This window comes from Neofelis nebulosa, chromosome 6 (genome assembly GCF_028018385.1).
Source record: "Neofelis nebulosa isolate mNeoNeb1 chromosome 6, mNeoNeb1.pri, whole genome shotgun sequence".
NCBI classification, from domain to species: Eukaryota; Metazoa; Chordata; class Mammalia; order Carnivora; family Felidae; genus Neofelis; species Neofelis nebulosa.
In genome coordinates, this window is record NC_080787.1 from 133380305 (window position 1) to 133403909 (window position 23605).

The 23605-nt window shown below is 40.3% G+C and overlaps 1 protein-coding gene across 1 annotated transcript; it reads left to right on the forward strand.

Annotated features, from left to right (window-relative positions):
• Window positions 1-8426: 8426 nt before the first annotated feature.
• On the forward strand, window positions 8427-23485 carry LTV1 (LTV1 ribosome biogenesis factor). The gene is made up of 11 exons (XM_058735522.1): window positions 8427-8594; window positions 9593-9724; window positions 11643-11816; window positions 16167-16254; window positions 18303-18441; window positions 18807-19062; window positions 20068-20195; window positions 21897-22036; window positions 22351-22403; window positions 22614-22814; window positions 22949-23485. The coding sequence occupies exons 1-11, from the start codon at window positions 8592-8594 to the stop codon at window positions 23057-23059; spliced, it is 1425 nt and encodes a 474-aa protein (XP_058591505.1). The 5' UTR covers window positions 8427-8591; the 3' UTR covers window positions 23060-23485.
• The last annotated feature ends 120 nt before the right edge of the window (window positions 23486-23605 follow it).

Sequence of the window (23605 nt, forward strand, 5' to 3'; positions counted from 1 at the left end):
TTTTGAACTCTGCCCTTTAACAGGTGGTCACTAAGAGTAGAACACATGAAACTCTACAGAAAGGCTAAGAACCTAAAATTTGTGTGAAGGCTTTTTTGCTCTTTTGCCAAAAACAGGGACCACTTCTAGGGTTTTAAGGAGAAAAGCTGTAGATAACTTTTCACAATTAGAAAAATATCCTAAGGTGGAGAGAACTTGCATTTCAATGCTTGTTAACTCAAGGATTTGTTCCCGGATGGACTTTTGACCTCAGCTGGCCCAGGTCACTCTGAAATAGGAAGCACTCAACATTTGGAAGAATTTGCCCCTAATTATCAAGTAGGCATACTCAGCAGCTCAACCTTAAGTTATAAGTCATCTTCTCCATTGTCAATTTAAATCTGTTACCTCTTTACGTTCAGCCCCTTGATTACCTCCGAAATCTTGGTCTTTGCCTGAGTCTTCCCCAACCAATCCGTTCTTAATCCTGCTACCACATTATTCTTCCTAAAGGATAGGCCTCATATAATTCCTTCTTAGAACTTTCCAGTGAGTCCCCTCTGCCTACTGAATACCTCCCAGGTGCTTCAAGCTAGCCCTCAACATCTTCTGTGGTTTCACCCTAGACCACAGTTCCAGATTATTATTTTATTCCTCACTCGGGCCTAAGTGAATGAAACTCGTTGTTTTCCAAATAAATACATCATGCATTCTTCCAACATCACAACTTGGCTTAATTGCCATTCCCTCGAGCTAGAATTGTCTCCTGTTTATTAACATCCACCCATCCTTCTAGGAAGGGCTCAAATGTCTTCTCCAGCTATTGCATTGTAGTTTCTTTAAAGTGTTCAACACCAGGGGCTCCTGGGTGGCTCAGTCTGTTAAGCATCTGACTTCTGGCTCTGGTGATGATCTCACGGTTCATGGGTTCGATCCCTGTGTTGGGCTGTGTGCTGACAGCTCGGAGCCTGGAGCCTGCTTTGGATTCTATGTCTTCCTCTCTCTCTGCCCCTCATACTCTGTCTGTCTGTTTCTCTCTCTCTCTCAAAAATAAAGGGATGGAAGACTAAAGAGCTTAACAATGGCTAAATTTTGAAGGTCCTTCTAACCTTTCTAAAAGAGTTTGAAATTTATTCTTAAAACAAAGAATTTTAAGCTCAGGGGCAACATCCTCATATTTGCCCTAATTACGCTGGCTATAATGACAAGACTGGATTGGAGGAGGCAATGTTGGAAGCATGAAGACCATTACTGTTGCCATAATCTGACTGGAAGATTATGGTGGCCTCAACCAAGGTTTTAACTAAGGGAATGGAGAGAGAGACATAAATTCAAGGGACAGCTGAAGGGTAAAAGTGATTGTTGCCTGTGGTAAATGAGGGATATGGAAAAGTAAAGACTATACCTATGTTTTCCGCTCGGGCAACTTGGTGGATGATGGTGATGCTATGTGCTGAAATAGAAGGCAGTAAAGGTAAGGTTGTGTGAGTGGGGAGTGTGGGGACAGAGAGCCAGGCCAGGAGAGTGGAGGAGGTATGGAGAGGTGAGGCATTTAATTTTGGACGTGAAATTCAATTTGGATTGTCTGTCTGTTGAGACACCCACACGTGGGTAGATGTCAGTATTCAAGTGGATATATGAGTCTAAATGTCAGGAAGAAGGTCTGGCCTACATAGAGGAAGTTGAGAATATTAGCACATGTAACAGAAACTCTGGAGATGAATACACCTCCCTAAAGATAATGTAGCTGAAGACTAAATAAATTAGCACAATGAAATTCAATGAGCTATTTTTTCTTCACCAGACTTTGTCTCCAAGACCATAAAACCATTTCATTTACACATCATCTGAGTGCTTTGGAGAATATATGTATTTTTAATTTTAACTGGGTTTTTACTGGTTAGCTTAATTTTAAGTAAAATGGAGTAGTGTTTTATGTACAGGGTTAAGTTGTAAAGCAAATTATATTTGAAAATATATTGTCTCAAATACAATAAACGTACATATATTTCAATAGGTTCGCACAGACGATTTTTACTTCAATAGTGAAATATATGGCTGGTTCTGTAATTCAGCCACAGATGAGGAAGTTAGTTTACATTTAAGTACTATCTTGTGTTAAAAAAAAAAAAAAGAAAGAAAAAGAAAAAACAAGCAAACCTTACCTGAAAAAAACAAAGAAACCTTACCTTTAAGCATAAGAATTACACTCAGCACAATGAGATGCTCATACCGTAAGCACAGGGAATATAGTAATCGAGGAAATAGTGGTCAGTGTCTCACCCACATTCCCAGTATGAGTTCATTGATGGAAGGCAGGGAGAATCACTCAATAGTAATGATGGTAACCTTATTTCTTTCTCATTTGCTGAAAACATACAGTTAAATTCATAAGTTGAACTCATGGATGATGTAAGTACCCCATATTTTTTCAAAGTTTGTCACCTGTCTCAATAGTGTCGTAGGCACTTAAAGGAGACTAATGATTTGTGAGCTTTTAATAGCCCAAAGCTAGAATGAGCATAACTGAATCATACCAAAGAAAACTCAAAATTCATGTTATAATTAGAAAGGCACAGGAAAAAAAAAAAAAAAGGATTAATATTTCCACAGGGTATTCACCAATGAAATGTATGTACTTTCAACTCAAGGAACAGGAGTCAGTAAACATAAAGCCAAGAAATATTATGAGTTTGTGCTGTTAAAAAGGATTTTTAAAAATATACAATTACTGGGGATACAAGCTAGCAAAATAATCTAAGTATGTAATATAAAGGACCTGAAAGCTACTGGGACTTGAGAGAAATCAAAAGGATTAGAACCCAGGGAAGCTGACAAGTTGGGTTAAAAGGCAAGCTGGGAGATTCCCATGATGTGAATCCGATTTGAAGCAAAGCACATGTTCCCGGACAAATCCCAGGTGCTGGGGGCCCTGATTTCAGGACACGGCCATCCTGAGGCTATCATGAAGTTAGGTGAGTAACTTACACTAACCTGGAAGAGGACAATGCTAACCTTCGCTGAGTGCTGAGCACAGGCCAGGCACAGGCCCCAGAAAACGTGTTTTCTCATTTAATCCAACAACGATTCCTATAAGGTAAGTATTAATAATATTATCCTTCCCGTTTTACGTTCAGGTGAGAAAACAGAAGCCCACTCGCCACCCCAAGTTACACAATAAAAGTGAAACAAACCAGAGTCTAATTTCAGCGAGTATACCAAGCATACTATAGCTGTCATTTAATTTGTGCTTCACTGGAAAATGATGCATTTCCAGAGCAGCACGCACTTCCATTTCTGGTTTTGTGAGGACTTTGCGCCTATCCTTGCCTTTGAGCTATTTCGCAACTTTGTAAGTTGTAGAAAGCTGACGGTAATGTGGAATAATTCTTGGCTCCAGACACATACATAAATTCTGCCCAGTGGAAGTTCAACTGTCTTCCCTAGGTCACTGGGAAAGAAGCCAGTTTTGACTCCATTTGCACATTCTTCTCAGTATTCCTGCTCTTTAAACATTTCTCTGAATTGTCCTCTGAACTAATTGTAACATCTTGTTTCCCTCATTAAAAATGTGTTAAATAAAATCTTTACATGTGCTCACTTTATGCATATATATTTTTTTAATTATTTATTTTTGAGAGAGAGACAAGAGTATGAGAGGGTCAAAAAGAGAGAGAGACAAAGAATGTGAAGCAGGCTCCAGGCTCTGAGCTGTCAGCACAGAGCCCGACTCAGGACCTGAACCCATGAACCGTGAGATCATGACCTGAGCCAAAGTCGGACGCTCAACCGACTGAGCCACAAAGGTGCCCTCACTTTATGCATATGTATGAGAGTCATGGGTTTACCATTAAAAAATTATTCTTTAACAATGTTTATTGGACAAGATTATATTAGTATTTATCCTCTCTCATTTTGGGTTGTTTTTTTTTTAAGATTCTGTTTTTTAGTGTTTGTTTATTATTTTAATGTTTATCATTTATTTTTGAGAGAGAGACAGAGCAGAAGCAGGGGAGGGTCAGAGAGAGAGGGAGACACAGAATCCGAAGCAGGCTCCAGGCTCTGAGCTGTCAGCACAGAGCCCAGCATGGGGCTTAAACTCACAAATTGTGAAATCATGACCTGAGCCGAAGTCGGATGCCCAACTGACTGAACCACCCAGGCGCCCCTGTGTATTTATTTTTGACAGAGAAAGAGAGAATCCCAAGCAGGCTTTGGCTGTCAGCATGGAGCCCAACACAGGGCTCGATCCTACGACCTGTGAGATCATGACCTGAGCCAAAATCAAGAGTCAGACTGTTTGACTGAGCCACCCGAGCGCCCCTTAGAGATTTTATTTTTAAATAATCTCTATATCCACCATGGGACTCCAACTCACAACCCAGAGATCAAGAGTCACATGTTCTATCTGCTGAGCCAGCCAGGTGCCCCACTTTGGTTTTTAACTATCCTTACTTTTTTTAGATACCAAACGTAATACTTCAAATCTTCACTGTAAACATATGAACAATAAAATACATAAAACAATGTAAACTATTGTGTCTTTTTCCATTGTTTACGGTTATAAACAATGAAAAAATATGTCAAATAGACCTCTAACGTTCCTGTAATCCCAGCTCCTGATGGTAAATCGCTATGGCGAGTTTGGTACATAGTCAACCAGATAGTTCTCAATGCTCGCACTATGATATTTCTGTGTAACATGTTTTCTATTTATAATTTTTAACAACAATAAATGCCATTTGCATAGTGTTCTACAACCTGCTTTTTATTTCATGGCGTTCTACACCCGCTTTTTTTCTGACTGAATAAGTGTCCACATCCTCTTCCTTAGAACAGCTTCATAAGAGATTATGGTTATTAATTTTTTTCAATTCATCCCTTACTAGTGGAATTTTAGTTGTGTTATTATTGTCTAATAAAAACAGTGCTACTGTGGACATTCTGGTACATGATCTTGATGCTCTTTCCCTTTTTATATATTAACTATCTCCATTAGCTCTATTAATATTGTCAAGCACGTAATTTATAACTCCTAAAGTTACTGCATCACTGTCTAGTTAGTTTGCTGTATTCAAGCAAGTTTTCTCCACTTTTTGTGTGCGTTGGTTTCCCGGTGCTGGGGGTCTTTGGGCAATACTGACGGAGAACCACTGCTAAGTGTGATATAAATGGTGTTAAGACAGTAAAAACGGTTCAATGGGAAACTTCATTTCTCATAGAAAATACAAAATTTTTCAAAGCCTAGACTAAACCAGAAATAAAAATTAAGTTAATTAAAATTCTGTTGGGGTGCCTGGGTGGCTCAGTCGGTTAAGCGTCCAACTTTAGCTCAGGTCATGATCTCATGGTTCGTGAGTTCGAACCCCTTGTCAGGCTCCGTGCTGACAGCTCAGAGCCTGGAGCCTGCTTTGGTTTCTGTGTCTCCCGTTCTCTCTGCCCCTCTCCTACTTGTGCTCCCTCTCTCTTTCAAAAATAAACATTTTTTGGGGCGCCTGGGTGGCGCAGTCGGTTAAGCGTCCGACTTCAGCCAGGTCACGATCTCGCGGTCCGTGAGTTCGAGCCCCGCGTCAGGCTCTGGGCTGATGGCTCGGAGCCTGGAGCCTGTTTCTGATTCTGTGTCTCCCTCTCTCTCTGCCCCTCCCCCGTTCATGCTCTGTCTCTCTCTGTCCCAAAAATAAATAAAAAATGTTGAAAAAAAAAATTTTTTTTTTAAAAATAAACATTTTTTTAAAAATTTAAAAAAAATAAAATTCTGTTTAATTATTTTGAAATGGATGCCATTTAGTAGAGCATACTAATAAGAGACTAGGTGGTTATTTATTAGTGATAGGAAATTTTTTTCTGTATTAAGACAAGCCAAGGTTTTGTGTATATATACCATTTTAATGAATGCATTGTTCTAGATACTGTATTAAACAAATATTAAATGAGCTCACACATATATAGTATAGCTCTAATGCAAGCAAGCTCACCATATGTGTCGGCTTTTTGAAATAGGGTATGTTGTAGTGGTTAAGGGTGCAATTCTCCGGCTACACCTGAATTCACAGTCTGGCTTCATCCTGTATGGTTCTGTGCTCTTGGGCAAAAGTCCACTTAACTTTATGTTCCTCAATCTTTAATCTGTATATAACAAGAGAATAATGATAGTATATCTCTTAAATCCTTCCTTAAGAATTTAAGGAGTAAATATATGTAAAGTGCTTTAAACAGTGCAATTCTTATTGAGTCCTTACTATGCTATATGCCCTGGGGGAAGTAAATTAGGTAAGACAAAAATCCTTGCCCTCAAGTGGGTTTCTCCAACTTGAGTCTAAAGACATTTGAGAATGGTACGGGTTTATAATTTGGCGTAACTGAGTAGTCACAGGGTACAGTGAAAACATTTAGGGTGGGCCCTAGTTTTGAAGAGTATAAGTTTCCTAGGGGCAGAAGTGGCTAAGCTAACTGAACAGGAAGGCGAGAGAAAGAAATTTTCAGATGGGCACAAGAAAGTCCATCTGTTTTAGGTACATTTGGGAACTGCAAACAGTTTGACAGGGCTGAGTCATAGAGTGATGTGTGGGGAATAGGAGACACAACACTAAATTGATGGGTAGAGGCCAGATGATAGAAACTCTCAGCTGCTATGCAAGAGTTTGGACTTTATCCTGAGGCCAGGGCATAGACATTGAAAGGTTTTGCACAGGAAAATGACGTGATCAGATCAGAGTACTAAAAATGATAAATTTGATAAGAGGGGTAATGAGGTGATATCTTTGGCTATTTAAAAAGTAGAATGGACAGAATTTGCTGGCTGCCTGCTTTATGGTGGTAATGTAGCACATGGTTAAGGGTGTGGCCTTCTTGACCAGATGGGCTACGCATCTAACTTTTCCATTTATTGTGTGACCTTAGGCAAATCACTTCAGTGCTCTGAACTTCAGGCTTTATAAGATTGGCTAAGTGTCATCTAACTACAGATTTATCAAGGGAATTAAATGACATAATGAATACAAAGTGAGTGGCACAGTGTGCCTAGTGTATTACTACATCAGTAAATGTATACAATAACAGAATATTACCCAAAAATTTAAAAACCAGCCAGTTATGGTTAAGTGGTCAGGTCTAGTCAGACTCAGGTTTAAATCCCCACTCTGCCATTTACTACCTGTAGGACATTTCCTGTGCCTCAGTTTTAGTATTTGTAAGATGATGAAAATGATAGTGCCTCTCAAAGTGTTTGGTAAGGAAGATATGAGATAGTTGAGGCAAAGTGCCAGCATATTAATTCATTTAAACAGATTATTTATTGAGTATATGTGCCAGGCACTATTCTAGGCCCTGAGAATAGACAGGCACAGTAGTAAATAAAACAGATGAAAACAGCACATGGAGCTTAACTATATCAAACATCTGGCACATACAAGTGTTAGGTATTCTATCTGTTACAAAGCATTATTCAAAGACAAGTTCTGTGGTCCTAATCTAAATTATTTCTATAATTTATATTGTAATAAAAGAGTAATATTCCATAAACATTTGTAATAGTAATAGTAAGACAGAGAGACACAATCCAAGATAACTCAGACATTGTAAAGACGCCAGGTATTGGAAAGGGGAAACACATATTTGAGGAAAGATTTGCTGGTTAAGACGATGACTGCATTAACACTTTCTTTTTCCCAGGAAAAGCTGGAAGCGCGCGCGGGCACCTGCCTGAAATCTTCCTAAGAAGGTGTGATTATAGCCTATTTGCTTAAACCACGTTAAAACATTTGAGGAACGACTTGGAAGAAAATAAACATTAGTTTCCTTCTTATAAGATAAGGTATGCAAACACCAGAGATTCCAGACATATTTATTTAGTTCAAATGCCTCTACTTACAACAGAATCTCGGGGGTTTGTGCACCGGATGTTTGAACAAAGACCTGATTAAGCATGGTGCAGCCTAGAATAGCGAGGCCCTGATCCTCCGTTGCTAAGGCAACCAACTCCGCGCCGGCCCAGAGGAGATGGAACCTGAAACCTCGGTGACCCGGCGGGTGGCCACCTTCCTTTTGTGTGTGTGTGTGTGTGTGTGACCTGGGAGGGTGGCCACCTTCCTTCTGTGTGTGTGTGTGTGTGTGTGTGTGTGCGCGCGCGTGTGTGTTATGGGTGAGAATAGGCCAGGAATACAACGGTCAATGGGGATGCTAGATACGTTGCCTGCCTCTATTCTCGGTAGAGGGCGCTACAAAAGCAAGTTCCTCTAGAAACAGCAACCCCTCTTTCGCGCCTCACCGCCACAAAAGCGCCCAACACTCCCTTTCCTAGCTTACTTAATTTTGGCCGGAAAAGCCCCGCCCCCAAGGGAGAAAATAGCTCCACCTCCCAATAGCTTCTCGCGATCGTTGCGACGGAGCTAGCTATGCGTAACTTCCGGCCGCGACGGCTTCAGCTCTTCGGCGATTGGCCCATTTCCACCGTCTGCGCTTAACTTCCTGTATGGGTTCCGGGGTTGCACGTGTGGAGAGGCCTAAAGACGCAGCTGGGATTCGGGCTTTGCTGGTGGAAGATAGTCATTTTCCCGGGGCTGGCAGCGTGCCGTCGTCACTCTTCTCTGGAGTGAGCGCCGCGCAGCTGCAACATGGTGAGCAAGCCTCGTTGTCTCGGGGACGGGGCGCTCTGGTTTTCCAGACGCCAGGCGGCTTCCTCTGGTGCCAGTGGCTACTGCGGCCAGGGTTTGGGAGGGCTGGCCCAAAGGTGTGGGGAGGCGGCTTGGCGGCCCTGTGCCCCGTATGGGTCACCCTCACCACCGTGGGCATCCTTTGCAGTTTAGAGTGCTTCTCCCACGGCCAGGCCTCCCCGGGGAGTGGAAAGAAGAGAATGGCTTCCCATTTATCCCAAGGGGCCTAAAAAGCCTGTGAACGCAAAACACAAACGTATCACCCTGTGCTTTCTGCAGTTGGGAGGGCGAGTTGGCTGGTTTCTCCAGACGTTGGAATGCCAGTTGTCTGCTCATCGGGTGTTCTCGGCATAGGCAACTTGTGGGAGAGTCTAAGTTTGGGCCCGAAGCAAGATGGCTTACTCAACTAGGATGATGCTTTCTCAGTTTAGGAAGTCAGAGTTGGGTAGGGTAATAAGAGTGTAGAAATGATGAATATTACTGTAGTTGTGCAGTCCTGGTTTCACTTAATAGTTTGTACGCGCGGTGCATAACTTGCTGGAAATGGTCTTCCCCAGATTTTCTGTGGCAGGCTCCTCCTTGTCATTCTGGTTCCACCTGTCGGGGACCTTCTCTGAGCACCCAGTCTAAAGTAACTGTTAGTCATTTGTAAGTTACTGTGTTTTATTTTCTTTACTTGAAATCTTTTTTTACTTATGGTTTGCTTGATAAGAGTAGGGACTGTGACCGTCTCATTGCTGTATCCCCAGAACCCATAACAAGGTTTGGCACAAAGTGCCATCAAATGTTTATCGAAGGAAGGTAAGTACAGATTTTCTCCAACATTGTTGATGTTGCTTACCACAGAAATGTGAGTTTTAAAAATCTGTTGACCCTTTATGTAACTTCCTGAAGGTGCCTATGTGGACTGTCGTCTTTTTTATTCTTTTTCAACGGCTTATTCTGATTCCGTTCCTTTGAAGCCTCACAGGAAGAAGAAGCCTTTTATAGAGAAGAAGAAAGCTGTATCTTTTCACCTGGTCCACCGGAGCCAGCGAGATCCTTTAGCCGCGGATGAGACTGCACCCCAGAGGGTTCTATTGCCCACACAGAAAGTAGGTCCTGTTGTATAGCCAATAAGTTTGCAGGCGGACTGTCAGTTTTTAAATAGTTAGCCAGCTGCTATTCTCAGACAACTGTGATCTTCTGGGAAACAAAATCTGTGACTTAATTTTCAGTAAATGTGCTGATTTTTACGTCTTGGGTATTTGATTGAGAGGATAAAGCATCTTTATTTGAGATGTTTAAATGAGCAAATGTTATAAAGTAACAGTGGATATTTACTAAACTAGCTACAGTGCTGCATGATTATTTAGGGCACATCTTTGCTTTCCTGTCATTTCAAAACCACGCACTCCCTTTTGGAGTGATGATAACCTCATCACTTCTCTCATGAGTTAGCTTTAAAAATGCCAGGAAACCTTTAAAAAGTTGACTTGATGATTGTCAGAGTGTAAGTGTTGGTAAATTTGATAGGAAGTCTTGGAGAACATTGACTGTATCTAGCTTTTTAGTAAAGCCTGCTTGTGTTGTATGTTGGGAAGGGTTTTTTTGCATATAAATACAAGAAATTGTACTTACTTTTCAGGACCCTCTGGTCTTTTAACCCTCCAATTACGTGATAAAATTCTGTGTGTGTGTGTGTGTTTCTTGGCCTGAATTTAAAAAAATTTTTTTTTTAAATTTTTTAAATTAAAAATTTTTTAATGTTTTAAATTAAAAAGGTTTTAACGTTTTTTATTTATCTTTGAGAAAGAGAGAGTGCCAGTGCGGGAGGGGCAGAGAGAGAGGGACACACAGAATCCAAAGCAGGCTTTAGGCTCTGAGCTGTCACCACAGAGCCCAGCACTGGGCTGGAACTCATGAACTGCGAGATCATGACCTCAGCCAAAGTCAGACGCTTAACTGACTGAGCCACCCAGGTGCCCTGGCTGAATTTTTTTAATTGAACTGTAGTTAGACATACAATGTTACATTACTTTCAGGTGTACGGCATAGTGATTTGACAAGTCTGTACGTTAAGCTGTGCTCATCACAAGCATAGTTACCATCTGTCACTGAACAATGCTTTTATAGTACCGTTGGCCATATTCCCTATGCCATACCTTTTATTTCCACGACTTAACTCATTCTATAACTGGAAGACTATCTCCTGTTCCCCTTCACCCATTTGCCCATCCCCCCACCCTCCCCTTTAGCAGTCATCAGTTTTGTTCTCTGTATTTATGGATCTGCTTCTGCTTGTTTTTTTTTCTTTTTTTAGATTCCACACATAAGTAAAATCATATATGTTTGTCTTTCTCTGACTTACTTCGTTTAGCATAATACTCTTTAGGTCTGTCCATGTTGCAGTGGCAAGAACTCACTGTTTTTGTTTTTATGGCAGAGTAATACTCCATTGTGTGTGTATGTGTATATATATCCACACTACATCTTTATCCATTCCTCTGTCAGTGGACACTTGGGTTGTTTCCATATCTTGGTTGTTGTAAATAATGCTGCAGTCAACATGGGAGTCCATTTTTTCTTTCAAATTAGTGTTTTCATTTTCTTTGAGTAAATCGTAGTGGAATTACTGGATTATATGATATTCCAATTAATTTTTTGAGGAACTCCATTCTCTTTTCCACAGTGACTTCACCAGTTTATATTCCCACCAACAGTGCACGAGTGTTCCTTTTTCTCCACATTCTCGCCAACACTTGTTATTTCTTTTTTTTCTACCTTGGCTTGAATTGTTGCACAGAAATGTCTAGTAGAAGCAGTAATTGTTTTCATTCCATTTAACATTTATATAGCACTTGGGTTTAGAATCTCTGTTTTTCCTGAGTTTTCAAGAATTCTTTGTCTCATTCTTATTAGCCACATCTTTCGTGTGCCACCTGCCTCCTATTCTGAAAGCTGTGTTCACTGGAAGGTTCCTGTGGTTTGTGCTTGGAAGAGGTGCTGATTCCATTTTGCTTATTATCCTAGATAAATGACGAAGAACGGCGAGCAGAACAGAGGAAGTACGGTGTGTTCTTTGATGATGGCTATGACTATCTGCAGCACCTGAAGGAACCATCTGGGCCCTCAGAGCTGGTTCTCACAAGTGCCTTCAGTGCACCCAACAGAAGAGACGAAAAAGAAGGAAGTTTAGAAATTTCAGTAAGACTTTTTATCAGTATGTGTGGGAGCGAGTGAAGAAACCACCATTTATAAATCAAGATAACTAGGGCGAGAAATGGTGTCAATCTGAACACAAAAATAAGCCACGCTCTCACTTGAAATCATGTATGTGTGTGCGCATAGGAGAGAGTAGGCTTCCTGTTCTCTGGTGGCAGCGGTTGGAAGTTGCAGCCTTTGACGGGGTTAGAACCTTTCATTAGTAGATGTAGCCATGTTAGAAAGCACCTTCCAATAGAGGAAAAGGAGCTGACATTCGATGCGTTAACTATTTAGTGTCATAAACTGTCTTCTAAGGTGGAACTTAATTTTTGTGGAATGTTCAGATCTTTAACAGTTGTCAAAAGCTGTAGGCTGACCAGAAGAGAATAGAAGCAATAGATATCATAATGAAGTTTCTGATACTCTTCTCAACAAAAATGCAGTGTACTTTAATTTTTTCTTTAAAGTATAAGCTAGGGCACATATTTCTGTGAAATTAGTACTACCAACTTAAGTTCTGTTTCCTTGTTTATGTTCGGGATACAGTAAATTTTCCTGTGAAACTTTTATATCATCTAACACTTAAAAAAAAGCTATTTATTTATTGGGTTTGTTGACAAAAAGAAGAGTTAAAAAGGGCACGAATTTCTCCTGCTTCTCATTCTTCAATCCTGTCATGGTCTAGGTATTGTTTTCCTCAGTGAAGTGTGATCATAGCCCCTTCAGTCTCTAGCTTGTTGCTTAAGGAGAGTCAAAGGGGTTGCATTTCAGGGTATCATCCCAAAGGAAGGTAATAACTGCAGCTGCTCTCGTTCACTCCCTAGGTTGTAGCTCTCTTGTAAGGCTGCATAGTCCACTCCACAGCCCTGTCCCACTCCCACTGGGCTGTGTCCCACAGCCCACTCCCACATCTCTGTCCTAACAGAACCAGCTTCTGTACTGCTTCTTTCCCAAGGTGATATTACTATCAGGAGTAGGGTAGGTATCTTATTGGCTCACCTCCTTCCATGACCCAGTGAGGGAGGGAAGAGGGTCTGGTAGTGCTTCACCTTTATCTTTTTTTTTTTTTTTTTAACGTTTCTTTATTTTTGGGAGACAGAGTGAGAGGGAGACACAGAATCCAAAGCAGGCTCCAGGCTCTGAGCTGTCAGCACAGAACCCAATGAAGGACTCAGATCCATGAACTATGAGATCATGACCAGAGCTAAAGTTGGATGCTTAACTGACCGAGCTACCCAGGTGCCCCTTGCTTCAACTTTATTGTAGGGAGAAAAGTCTTAATAAAGTTCTTACGTTTTTCTGGCTGAATTGTATTGGCTTTTAAAAGATTAGCTTTTTAAGGGGCACCTGGATGGCTCTGTTGGGCTTTGGCTCAGGTCATGATCTCGCAGTTCACGGGTCTCAGCCCCACGTCGGGCTCTGTGTTGACAGCTGCAGAGCCCAGAGCCTGCTTCTGATCCTGTGTCTCTCTGCCCCTCCCCCACTCATGCTCTGTCTCTGTCTCTCAAAAATGAATAAATTGTTAAAAAATTAAAAAAATTAGCTTTTGAAAGATTAAGTTTTAATCCTCAGTTAATTTTGGGTAAAAGTAATCACTGTCTAATTGGCTTTGTAAGAGAATAACGCTCTTAAATGGATGCTTCAGTGATATTTACAAGGGTGAGTGAATTCTATTTAAAAACAAAAATGCCATCTGTTTTCTGTAGCATGATGCAAAAATATGGATGAGTCCTTTGTGCTTTTTTGATTTTAAGTATTTTGTAACAAACTGCCAAAGTTGAGTAAACCAGAAATATTGAATAAACCCTAGAAACAGGAAATGAAGCAGTACAGAAGTAGTCCTGTGTGAGCAGCTCGATTGTCACATGAAGGAAGGGAGGTCCTGCTGTGGTAGAAAGCAGCTGGGCAAACTCAGCAGAGTTCACAACTACTGCAACCAATAAAAAACATACACATTTTTTAAAATGTTTACTTTATTTATTTTGAGAGAGAGCATGAGCAGGGAGGGGTAGAGAGAGACAGTCCTAAGCAGGCTCCGTGCCGTATCAGTGCAGAGCCCGACAAGAGGCTCAATATCACAAACTGAGATCATCACCTGAGCCGAAATCAAGAGTCATGCGCTTAACCAACTGAGCCAGCTAGGTGCCTCCACCTTTCTTTTTTAAGAACATAATCCCTAAACTCTGTGATTGTGATTCTTTGACTGTTTTTCAAAATTCGAAAAATACCTCCAAAGGTGAATTCACTAAACACAAGCTGATCCTCCCTTTTATCTTTTTAAGGTTTATTCATTTTTCAGAGACAAAGTGTGAGTGGGGGAGGGGCACAAAGAGAAGGAGACAAAGAATCTGAAGCAGGATCCAGGCTCTGAGCTGTCAACACAGATCCCGACGTGGGGCTCAAACTCCTAGACTAGCAAGATCATGACCTGAGCTGAAGTTGGAGGCTTAACGGACTGAGCCACCCAGGTGCCCCTGATCCTTTTTTTAATCCCAACTTCCAAGAATAGATAATCAGAATATCTTACAAACAAAACAAAACTACATACATATTTTATAATTTTTAAAAAGTAATTTATCAAAAGTCATTAAATTGTGCACTTTAAGTGGCTGAATTGTATCATATGTTAATCCTATCCCAGTAAAGCTGTTTTTTCTTTAAAAAAAGAACTCTGTAGCAGAAACCAGATCTTTTCCTATACTTTATGCCACCAAGAAGTGCCTTTTGGAAGCTAAGTTTGCTTGGCGTGCACTACTCCATAGCTTTTACTCATGCTCCTCAGAGGTTTCCGGCTCCACATGCTCCATGAGCCAGCGAGAACCAACATCTCAGCTATCTGCCTGCTACTAGACTGAGGATGTGGTGGGTGATGAGGTACATGAGACAGATAACATGTGGTGCCCCTCACACTGGTAACTATTTGATTGAAAAAAGATCAAACAGAGCATAAGGACCAGTCAGTTATATGTGCGAGTGTAAGTGGAGGTATTTGTGTGGTATGAAGAATGAAAAAGATTTCACCCAAAGGAAAGTTCTGGGAAAGTGATCAAGAAGGCCTTCATGGAGGAGGGAGAAACTGAGCTGGACACTAAAGGGTGGGTCGTATTGAAGAGAGGAAGGAAACATTCCAGTTAGAAGGGGCATAGGTAGTAGTTGGATCAGTGTGTGACATGTGTGCTCCATGAATTACTTTGAATTATCCCATGATGTGAGGAACTGGACCTGAGTTACATGGCGGTCATCTTACCAGAGGTACTGAGTAACAGTAATTTGGATACGTAGAATAGGCCTGGATTTTACAGACCCTGGAGTGTTAATCTGGAAGTGATGTGAAGGTTGGATTAGGTGTGGACTAGCTAAGCAGTGGTGGTAGTAATCTACATCTTGGTTAGCCATGAGCAAGATGGTGCCTGAAAGACTGATGTGAAATCACTTTATACAAGAGAGTTCAAAGGGTTCTAGGGATGGAGAGATGATTTATGACCATCCCAGGATTTAAGATACCCAGTTCAGGGAAATGCTCTGCTATTAACCAGAAATTGGCATGTTATCTCAGTTTAAGAGGGAAAAGATTAAATTTTGAGACGAGGACAGTGGCATTGCAAAATCTGGATTTGAATCCCAGAACTTCACTTAACGAGCACTTTGAGGCAGGCATGGCATTTGATCTTTCTTAGCTTTTGTTGACTAAAACATGCTGATATCTCAAGAGCATTAAATGGAATAATACTGGAGAACACTTTGAAGTATTGCTTTGAAGCTGCTTGTTGCTTCAGCTGATGGAATATACATGTTTAAGATATTTAACTGGAGCATAAGTGGGAGAGAATGCAGGATGTAGTTGTATTAATTTTCCTGGGACTGCCATAGCAAATTACCACACATTACCACTGGGTGGCTTAAAACAACGGAAATGTAATCTGTCACAGCTCTGGAAGTCAGAAGTCCAAAAGTAACCTTTCAGCAGCATTGCTTGCGTTGTGGGGGCTCAGGGCAAGAACGCTGTCCACACCTATCTCCTCGCTCTTGGTGGTTACCAGCAGTCCTTGGTGTTCCTTGGCTTTCGTAGACCCATTGCTCCAGTCCACTTGAATCTTCCCATGGCATTCTCCCCTGTGGCTTCGTGTCATCACATGGCCTTCTTACAGGGACACACCAGTCTTGATGAATTAGGGCCCACCATAATCTCCTGTCACCTCATCTTAACTAATTACATCTGCAAGGATCCTATTTCCAAATGAGGTCACATTCTGAGCTATTGAGTGGGCAAGAATTTGGGGTGGGGGAGGACACTTCAACCCAGTTCAGAAGTATTTCTGAATCTAACCATTGTGTAATTTCTCTTTCAAGACCACGGGAATTCAGTTGCCTTCATCAGTATTTGCATCAGAGTTTGAGGAAGATGTTGGATTGTTGAATAAAGCCGCTCCTGTTTCAGGTGTGCTTGATTTCTTGAACTTTTCAAGTGATTTGATCTGTGTTTTACAAACAAAGCATAGTAATGATAGTTTTTCTGTCTCTGATAAAGTGATGAAAACAATTTGAGATGTGTGTAAATTCAGATTAGCGGTCATTAGGAAAGGATGAGTGAACAGGATACTTTTTCATTGCCATCAAATTCTTAGTCTTTGAAGTTCCTTTTTGGAGAGGAAAGTAAGAAAACTGTTTTTGGAGATCCAGTAGGGGAATTTTAACCTGGACCTAGCCTCTTGCAGTGGAAACGATGATGTTCGGTTAGCCTTAACATGTATATAGACTTGGGGACGCTTGGGTGGCTTAGTTGGGTGAGCATCCGACTCTTGATTTCGACTAAGGTCATGATCCTAGGGTTGTGGGATTGAGCATGGAACCTGCCTGAGATTCATTCTCCCTCCCTCTCCCCCCTGCTCATGCACTCTCCCTCTCTCTAAAAAACAAAACAAACCCCCCCCAAACATACTTATGATAGACTAAATCTGCTTTCAGAATTTCTCCCAAGAGTGTATTTTATGGAGGTCCATTTTACCACCTGTTGGAGATACACTGAAAAGTTGTTTTATTTATTTTTACTATCAACATTGTATTGTAGAACAAACAGAAGTGATGTTTGGTATTTTCTCTTGAATTGTCTTAATTATTAATATTTGCCTTGTAGCATTCATTCGTTCATTCCACAGATTTTTGAGTTACCACTATATGATGGGCTCTGGGCTTAAACCAGAATAAAGCATGATATCTGACTTCAGGGAATTTATTATGAGTTGGGAAAGATGGATAATAAAGAAGAAATTACAGTTAATTGTGCAAGTGAATAAATGGTTTAGGTAATAGTGGGCAAGTTGTCCTGGAGAAAATGGTGTCTGTTATTTCTTAAGTAGAAGTTAGGCAGGTGGATGAGGAGGGGGGTGGGAAGGAGAGGATATTCTAAACAGGAAGCTGCATGTGCAAAATTGAGAGAACATGAATACAGGAAACCATATTTTAGCATGCCTAGAATGAGGCAAGAATTAGTATGAAATGAGGCTGGAGAGTCTAGCAGGGGCCATGTTATGAGGGGGGGTTGGAATGGAAGCCATGTCAGTTTACAAGTTTGAACTTGAGGTTTTTCATAGACTCTATTTTTACACACAGAAGACCATAGCTGAAGAAACAGGATTTATGAAACTCTCCTAGGCTAGAAGTTTAACAGGCCACACATACTTAGAGTTACTTTTTTTTAAGCTTATTTATCTTAAGAGAGAGAGAGCAAGCACACATGCACCAGGGAGGGAGGGAGGGGGAGAGAGAGAGAGAGAGAGAGAGAATGAGAGAATCCCAAGAAGGCTCCACGCTGTCAGCGCATAGCCCGATGTGGGACTCCAACCCACAAACTGTGAGATCACCACCTGAGCTGAAATCCAGTCAGACATTTAACCAACTAGCCACCCAGATGTCCCAATTTGAGTTACTTCTTACAGGTGAATTTAAAATCTGATTCTAACTGCAGGTGTATGCTGTGAATTTTATAAGTAGACGAAGTTTAATATAGTCTGTAATGCAAGAGGTTTTATGATTTGAGTACTGAAGCCAGAGGTATTTTTTCCCCATCTCCTTCCATTCAGCCCTCTCTATGTCTGTTCCACACTAGACTAAAAGTTTTGTTTAATTTTTTATTTTTGTTAAAATTTTTTTCAATGTTTATTTATTTTTGAGAGACAGCATGAGTGGGGGAGGGGCAGAGAGAGAGGGAGACACAGAATCTGAAGCAGGCTTCAGGCTCTGAGCTGCCGGCGCAGAGCCTGACGCGGGGCTCGAACCCACGAACTGGGAGATCATGACCTGAGCTGAAGTTGGATGCTTAACCAACTGAGCCACCCAGGTGCCCCTGAACTTAAAGTTTTTAATCATTTTTTTAATCCTCAATACATTGATAGGTAGAATGTGGCATAGAATAGGTACTCAGATTATGTTACAGAAAGGAATGCTGTTTTCTTGGGAATTAGTGCTCAGTTTTTGTTTTCCTTCTAGGACCTCGACTGGATTTTGATCCTGACATCATTGCAGCTCTTGATGATGATTTTGACTTTGATAATCCAGACAATCTGCTGGAAGATGATTTTATTCTTCAGGCCAATAAGCCAACAGAGGAAGATGGAATGGATATACAGTACGTGTTGTTTCTTTCAAATTGGGAATGAACTGACTGTTGGTTCTTCTGTAGGGTGGTATCTATAGAATGTTAAAACTGCAAGAGACCTTTGAGAACATTTAGTGTGAGGCTTTTGTATTTTAGAGCAGAAAATGTGAGACTTGAGGTCTTTACAAATTGACGATAGGTGGGGCTAAAGTCCAAGTTGCCTGATGGCTGGTTCATTACTTTTCCAGCCATACCAGACAGGTCAGGCAGCACAGCTGTTCCTGCCTTAAACAGGAATCCTCCCTGAAATACCCTCAAATTTTACTTGGGTAAAGTCATTTGGTTCTGTTGTTTCTCAAGTTGTTTTGACAGTTAATTTATGACTCTGACTTTAGGAAATCTGAGGCTGAAGATGACAGTGAGTGGGAAGATGTGGATGATGAGAAGGGAAGAGGTAGAGATGACGATAACTATGGCTCTGCGGGCTCATCAGATGAGGCCATGTCTGTCCCTGGAAAACCTCCTGGGGCTGTAGAAAATCATTTGTTCTGGGAAGAGGAAACTAAAAGTCGCTTTACTGAGTATTCTATAACATCCTCAGTCATGAGAAGAAATGAACAGCTGACTCTTCATGATGAGAGATTTGAGAAGGTAAGGTCCCCAGATAAGGAACCTTTTGATACTGGTTCCTGGTAAATTTCTTATGACATCGGAACTCAAAGCCAAAACTTTCAACATTAGAAATCGCCTGTCTTATTAAAACAGATCACAAAACCATCCTAGTTTTAATTCTGCAAAGAATGCATATAGATCTGAGACAGCTGATAGAACTTCCTGACTTTCCTTAGAGAGGTTTGATATTTTGATAATGAGAGTCTGACTCCAATCCCCAAGATTATGCTGTTTTCCTCAAGCATTGGCCTGAGCATAAACAAAATTCCATTACTTTTCTGTTTTTTGTGTATGTTTGCTCACTGATATAGCCCCAAGTCTAATGTGGTATCTGGCATATGGTAGGAATTCAGACTGTTCAGCAAATGATGAATGGGTGGATGGTTGGTTTCCTTTAGAGTGAATCTTAAAGGTTCTAATTTTGCTACCTTTTCACTAAGTACCAGTAGGTGAACTGTTACTACAAATAACCTCACTCTTCAGGATTCACATCATCCCATTTACTCTTAACAGAGTTTGAATAATACAGTAAACATCTAAACAAGAATGAAATTTGTAACTAAGCCCCCTTAAAGTCTGCATAATCACTGCATAATCTGTAGAATCTGAGGTAAAGATTTCTACCTAGCATTGTTCTCTAAGCTGGACAGAATGATCATCTTTCACTTTCATTAAATGGCAGCCTATTTTCCATCTAAGTGTAAGTCTTAAAGTACTGGGTAGAATGTCTTCCACATACCATTGTAATGGTGCTTGTGATCTCATGGTAGTGCTTAAGTAATTGTGTAGAAAGGAAATTAATGTAAAAACCAGGGCGCTTAGCTGACTGAGTTGGTGGAGCCTGCGACTCATCTCAGGGTTGCGAGTTCAAGTCCCACCTTGGGTGTAGAGATTACCTTTAAAAAAACTTAAAAAAAAAAAAATAACATTTTAAATGCTATAGTTTTAAAACATTTTTTTTCATGGTATCTTTTTATATACAAGTTTTATGAGCAGTATGACGATGATGAAATTGGAGCTCTGGATAATGCTGAATTGGAAGGTTCCATTCAAGTAGACAGCAGTCGCTTAGAGGAAGTCTTGAATGACTACTATAAAGAGAAGGCAGAGAAGTACGTGCCTTTTCCTTGTTCACTTACTTTTTTTTCACTTTCATTTTTCTGCATGTTTTCTTATGGTCTTAATGCATTTCCATCCATCATTAAAATAGTGTTTATTGTCTCAAATGGAGGGTAGACTCAGCTCAAGACAAAGTAGTATTTTCTAGCTCTTAGTTCCAAAAGGTTTTTAAAAACCATAGCAGAGATAAAAGATGAAAAACAAAGTATAATTGTTTTGCAAGGGTCAGATCCTTGAGAGAGATGGTCTTTAGATTTCTGAAAACCTTATTTTCAAGTTGAGGAAATCTGTTGGATTCAATAAAGCTGAATTTCTCTAGAGAGTGAGTAGGTAAGGATTCTTTCTGTCTTTATTTCTCTTTTTTATAGGAGGAAGGGTGATGATTAGATATTGGGTACCAGAGGACCAGAGTTCTAAGTCCATAGTTGAGAGGATACAAGAATGAAAGGAGCATCTTGGTTACGGGGAACACTGCCCATGTCAAAAGAACATTCCGAGAGCTTTACTTGATAGGATTATTTTATTGAGAAAAAGTGTTAATGAACGAGGAGACTTCGTACCTGAAGTTGGTATGGAGCTCGGAGGCATGACAAGCAGGGTGACTTTTCTTTCTTTCATTTTCAAATAAAGTTTTTAGTTCAACATCTGAATCTAGAAAATCACCCAGTCAGAATCTATATTGAGAAAATGGTATGTTTCCTTCAGTGTTGACTCACATTTTGATATTGAGGTTCAGAAGCTGACTGTAACTTTGGGTGGGAACATACTGAGAACCACTTTCTTTATGGCTCTGACCTGAGAGTCAACAATTGAAGGGCTTGAGGGCTAGAGTGGGGAGGTGCAAGATCACATTCCACTTGGAGAATAAGGTGGTGCTTTTAGCCTCCTTGGCTAAAGAATTCTGACTTCTGATTATATATGCTCTTCTTCTCATCTTTCTGAAATGCCAGGCATTCTGAGAAGTTGATTTTTGTGGCTCATAGAAAAATAAGAATTTGTCTCTCCAGCCATATTAGTATAACTTTATGGCCAAATATTTGGCAAATCAGCATCCATATTGAAGTGATTTTTCTGCGAGAAACTAATGAAGTGTTTACGTCTGCTGGAAGGGTCTCCTATTCCGTGATCACTATCACTTGCAGATCCTACAGTGGAACAAGGGCTACATATATTGAGTGAATTGTTTGATCACTTTGGAGAGACAGATTGGGTAGTAACTTTTCGAGGCTTTAAGAAGACCATGTTTTAGGAAAGCTGCCATCTTGTTTATTGTAACCTTGCAGAGATCTCTTTTCTCTCAGCGGAATGAACGTTGGGGCTGGGGAGAGCTGGGATTTTTTTGAAATGCTGTTGTTTCTGGGGCGCCTGGGTGGCCCAGTCAGTTGGACATCCAACTTCGGCTCAGGTCATGATCTCACAGTTTGTGTGTTCGAGCCCTGCGTAGAGCTCTCTGTTGACAGCTCAGAGCCTGGAGCGTGCTTCAGAGCCTATCTTCCCCTCTCTCTGCCCCTTCCCCGCTCTCACTCTGTCTGTCTTTCAAAATAAAAGTACACACACACACACACAAATTTGAAATACTCTTGTTTCCATAGCTCGTCAAACATCCATACCGGTTTTAGTAACATCCAGAATAATAATGGGTGGTGTTTTGTTTTTCCCTCTTTTGCTGCCTTTTTCAAAAACTCAATCAAAAGTTGTGTAAAACTGAATACTCTGGAACCCTTTGAGGATCAGGACCTGCTAATGAATGAACTGGATGGGTCTGAGGAGGAAGAGATTGTTACTGTAGTTCTTGAAGAAGCTAAAGAGAAGTGGGATTGTGAATCTATTTGTAGTAAGTATTTTGGTGTCCTTTTTACTGATAAAGGTATGGTAGTGATTTTAAAGTATTGAATACATCAGTATTTTGAAAAAGTATGTTTTCTGTGAAAATGATTTAGAAAAAGTAACATTCCTGTTACTAAGTTGCACAAAATTTCAAAACATCTATAATAAGAGAGACTCTGCCATTTTGGCCCCTACGCTATAATAACAGAGACTTCATTAAAGTATGAAAAGATCAAAGTTGGGAAGATAGTAGGAACTCAGTAATGTTTTCTGAATTGAAAGTGTTCTTATTGATACGTGTTTATTTGGTTTTTTTTAAAGGTACATACTCTAATTTATATAACCATCCGCAAATTATCAAGTATCAACCAAAGGTAAGTCCTGGTGTCCTGAGCTACTTGAAGTATGCAATGCGGAAAACAGTGGACGAGTCATTTTTTCACGGTAGCTGTATCCTTTTGTGGCTGGAAACACTATTGGGAAGAGCAACACATGATATGTCATTAGTGAGCTGTGTGTGTGTGTGAGCTCTTTTTTAATAGGAATGGGAAATGACCTTAGTATGATTTTTGTTTTTATTTCAGCCCAAACAAATCCAAATATCTTCTAAAACAGGAATACCTCTCAATGTCTTACCTAAGAAAGGACTCACAGCAAAGCAAGTTGAAAGAATGCAGATGATTAATGGCAGTGATCTGCCAAAGGTGTCAACCCAACCTCGATCTAAAAACGAAAGCAAAGAAGATAAAAGAACGAGAAAGCAGGCTATAAAAGAGGAACGCAAGGTGAAGTACTTTTCTCAAATGGAAGATTTACAAAGAGCTTATGGGTGCAGTGCAGTGGTCGTAGAGATTTTCTTTTGTAAAATTAGTTTGCGTTTGTTTGAAGATTTGAATAACACTAATGTATTCTTATACAGGAACGGAGAGTGGAGAAGAAAGCTAACAAATTAGCCTTCAAACTGGAGAAAAGAAGGCAGGAAAAGGAGTTGTTGAACTTGAAGAATAATGTTGAGGGTCTCAAGCTATGACAGTAGAACATTTAGGAAAAGGTGCCTTCCCCATTGGGGCTCTTTGTTATGTTCAGTAATGTACAAGGATCTTCAAAGAGACAAAAGTGTGTAATCTGCCATTTTTACTAGCAAGTATTTATACTACCAAGTTTTCTATGCCATCTGTCTTGTAAATATTGTAACATTTAAAAAATATTACGTAGAATATGCTCTGAAATAAATGATGTCACAAATGTGAAATGTTTGGATGAGTTGAAGGAAAACATCTTCATAATGTAAATGGAATTGGTGTATTCTTCATTTATTTGTATGATTGTCCCAGCTGTCTTTTGCAGATGTTCTCAAATATTTCTTTGAAACCTCTCCACTCCTTTTCAGGAGTTAAGTGGTTTAATTTGCTGTATGTAGAAAAGTGACCCCAATAAACCCCTTTTTGAAATGCTATGTGGTAAGAGTTTTCCTGAGAAGATTCCACTGGTAAGAAACTAAGTTTCCCCTGCTGTATGCAAAGGCCTATTTCAAAAGGATGGTAAAACTGAATATTAAGGTTGTTGGGACTCAATT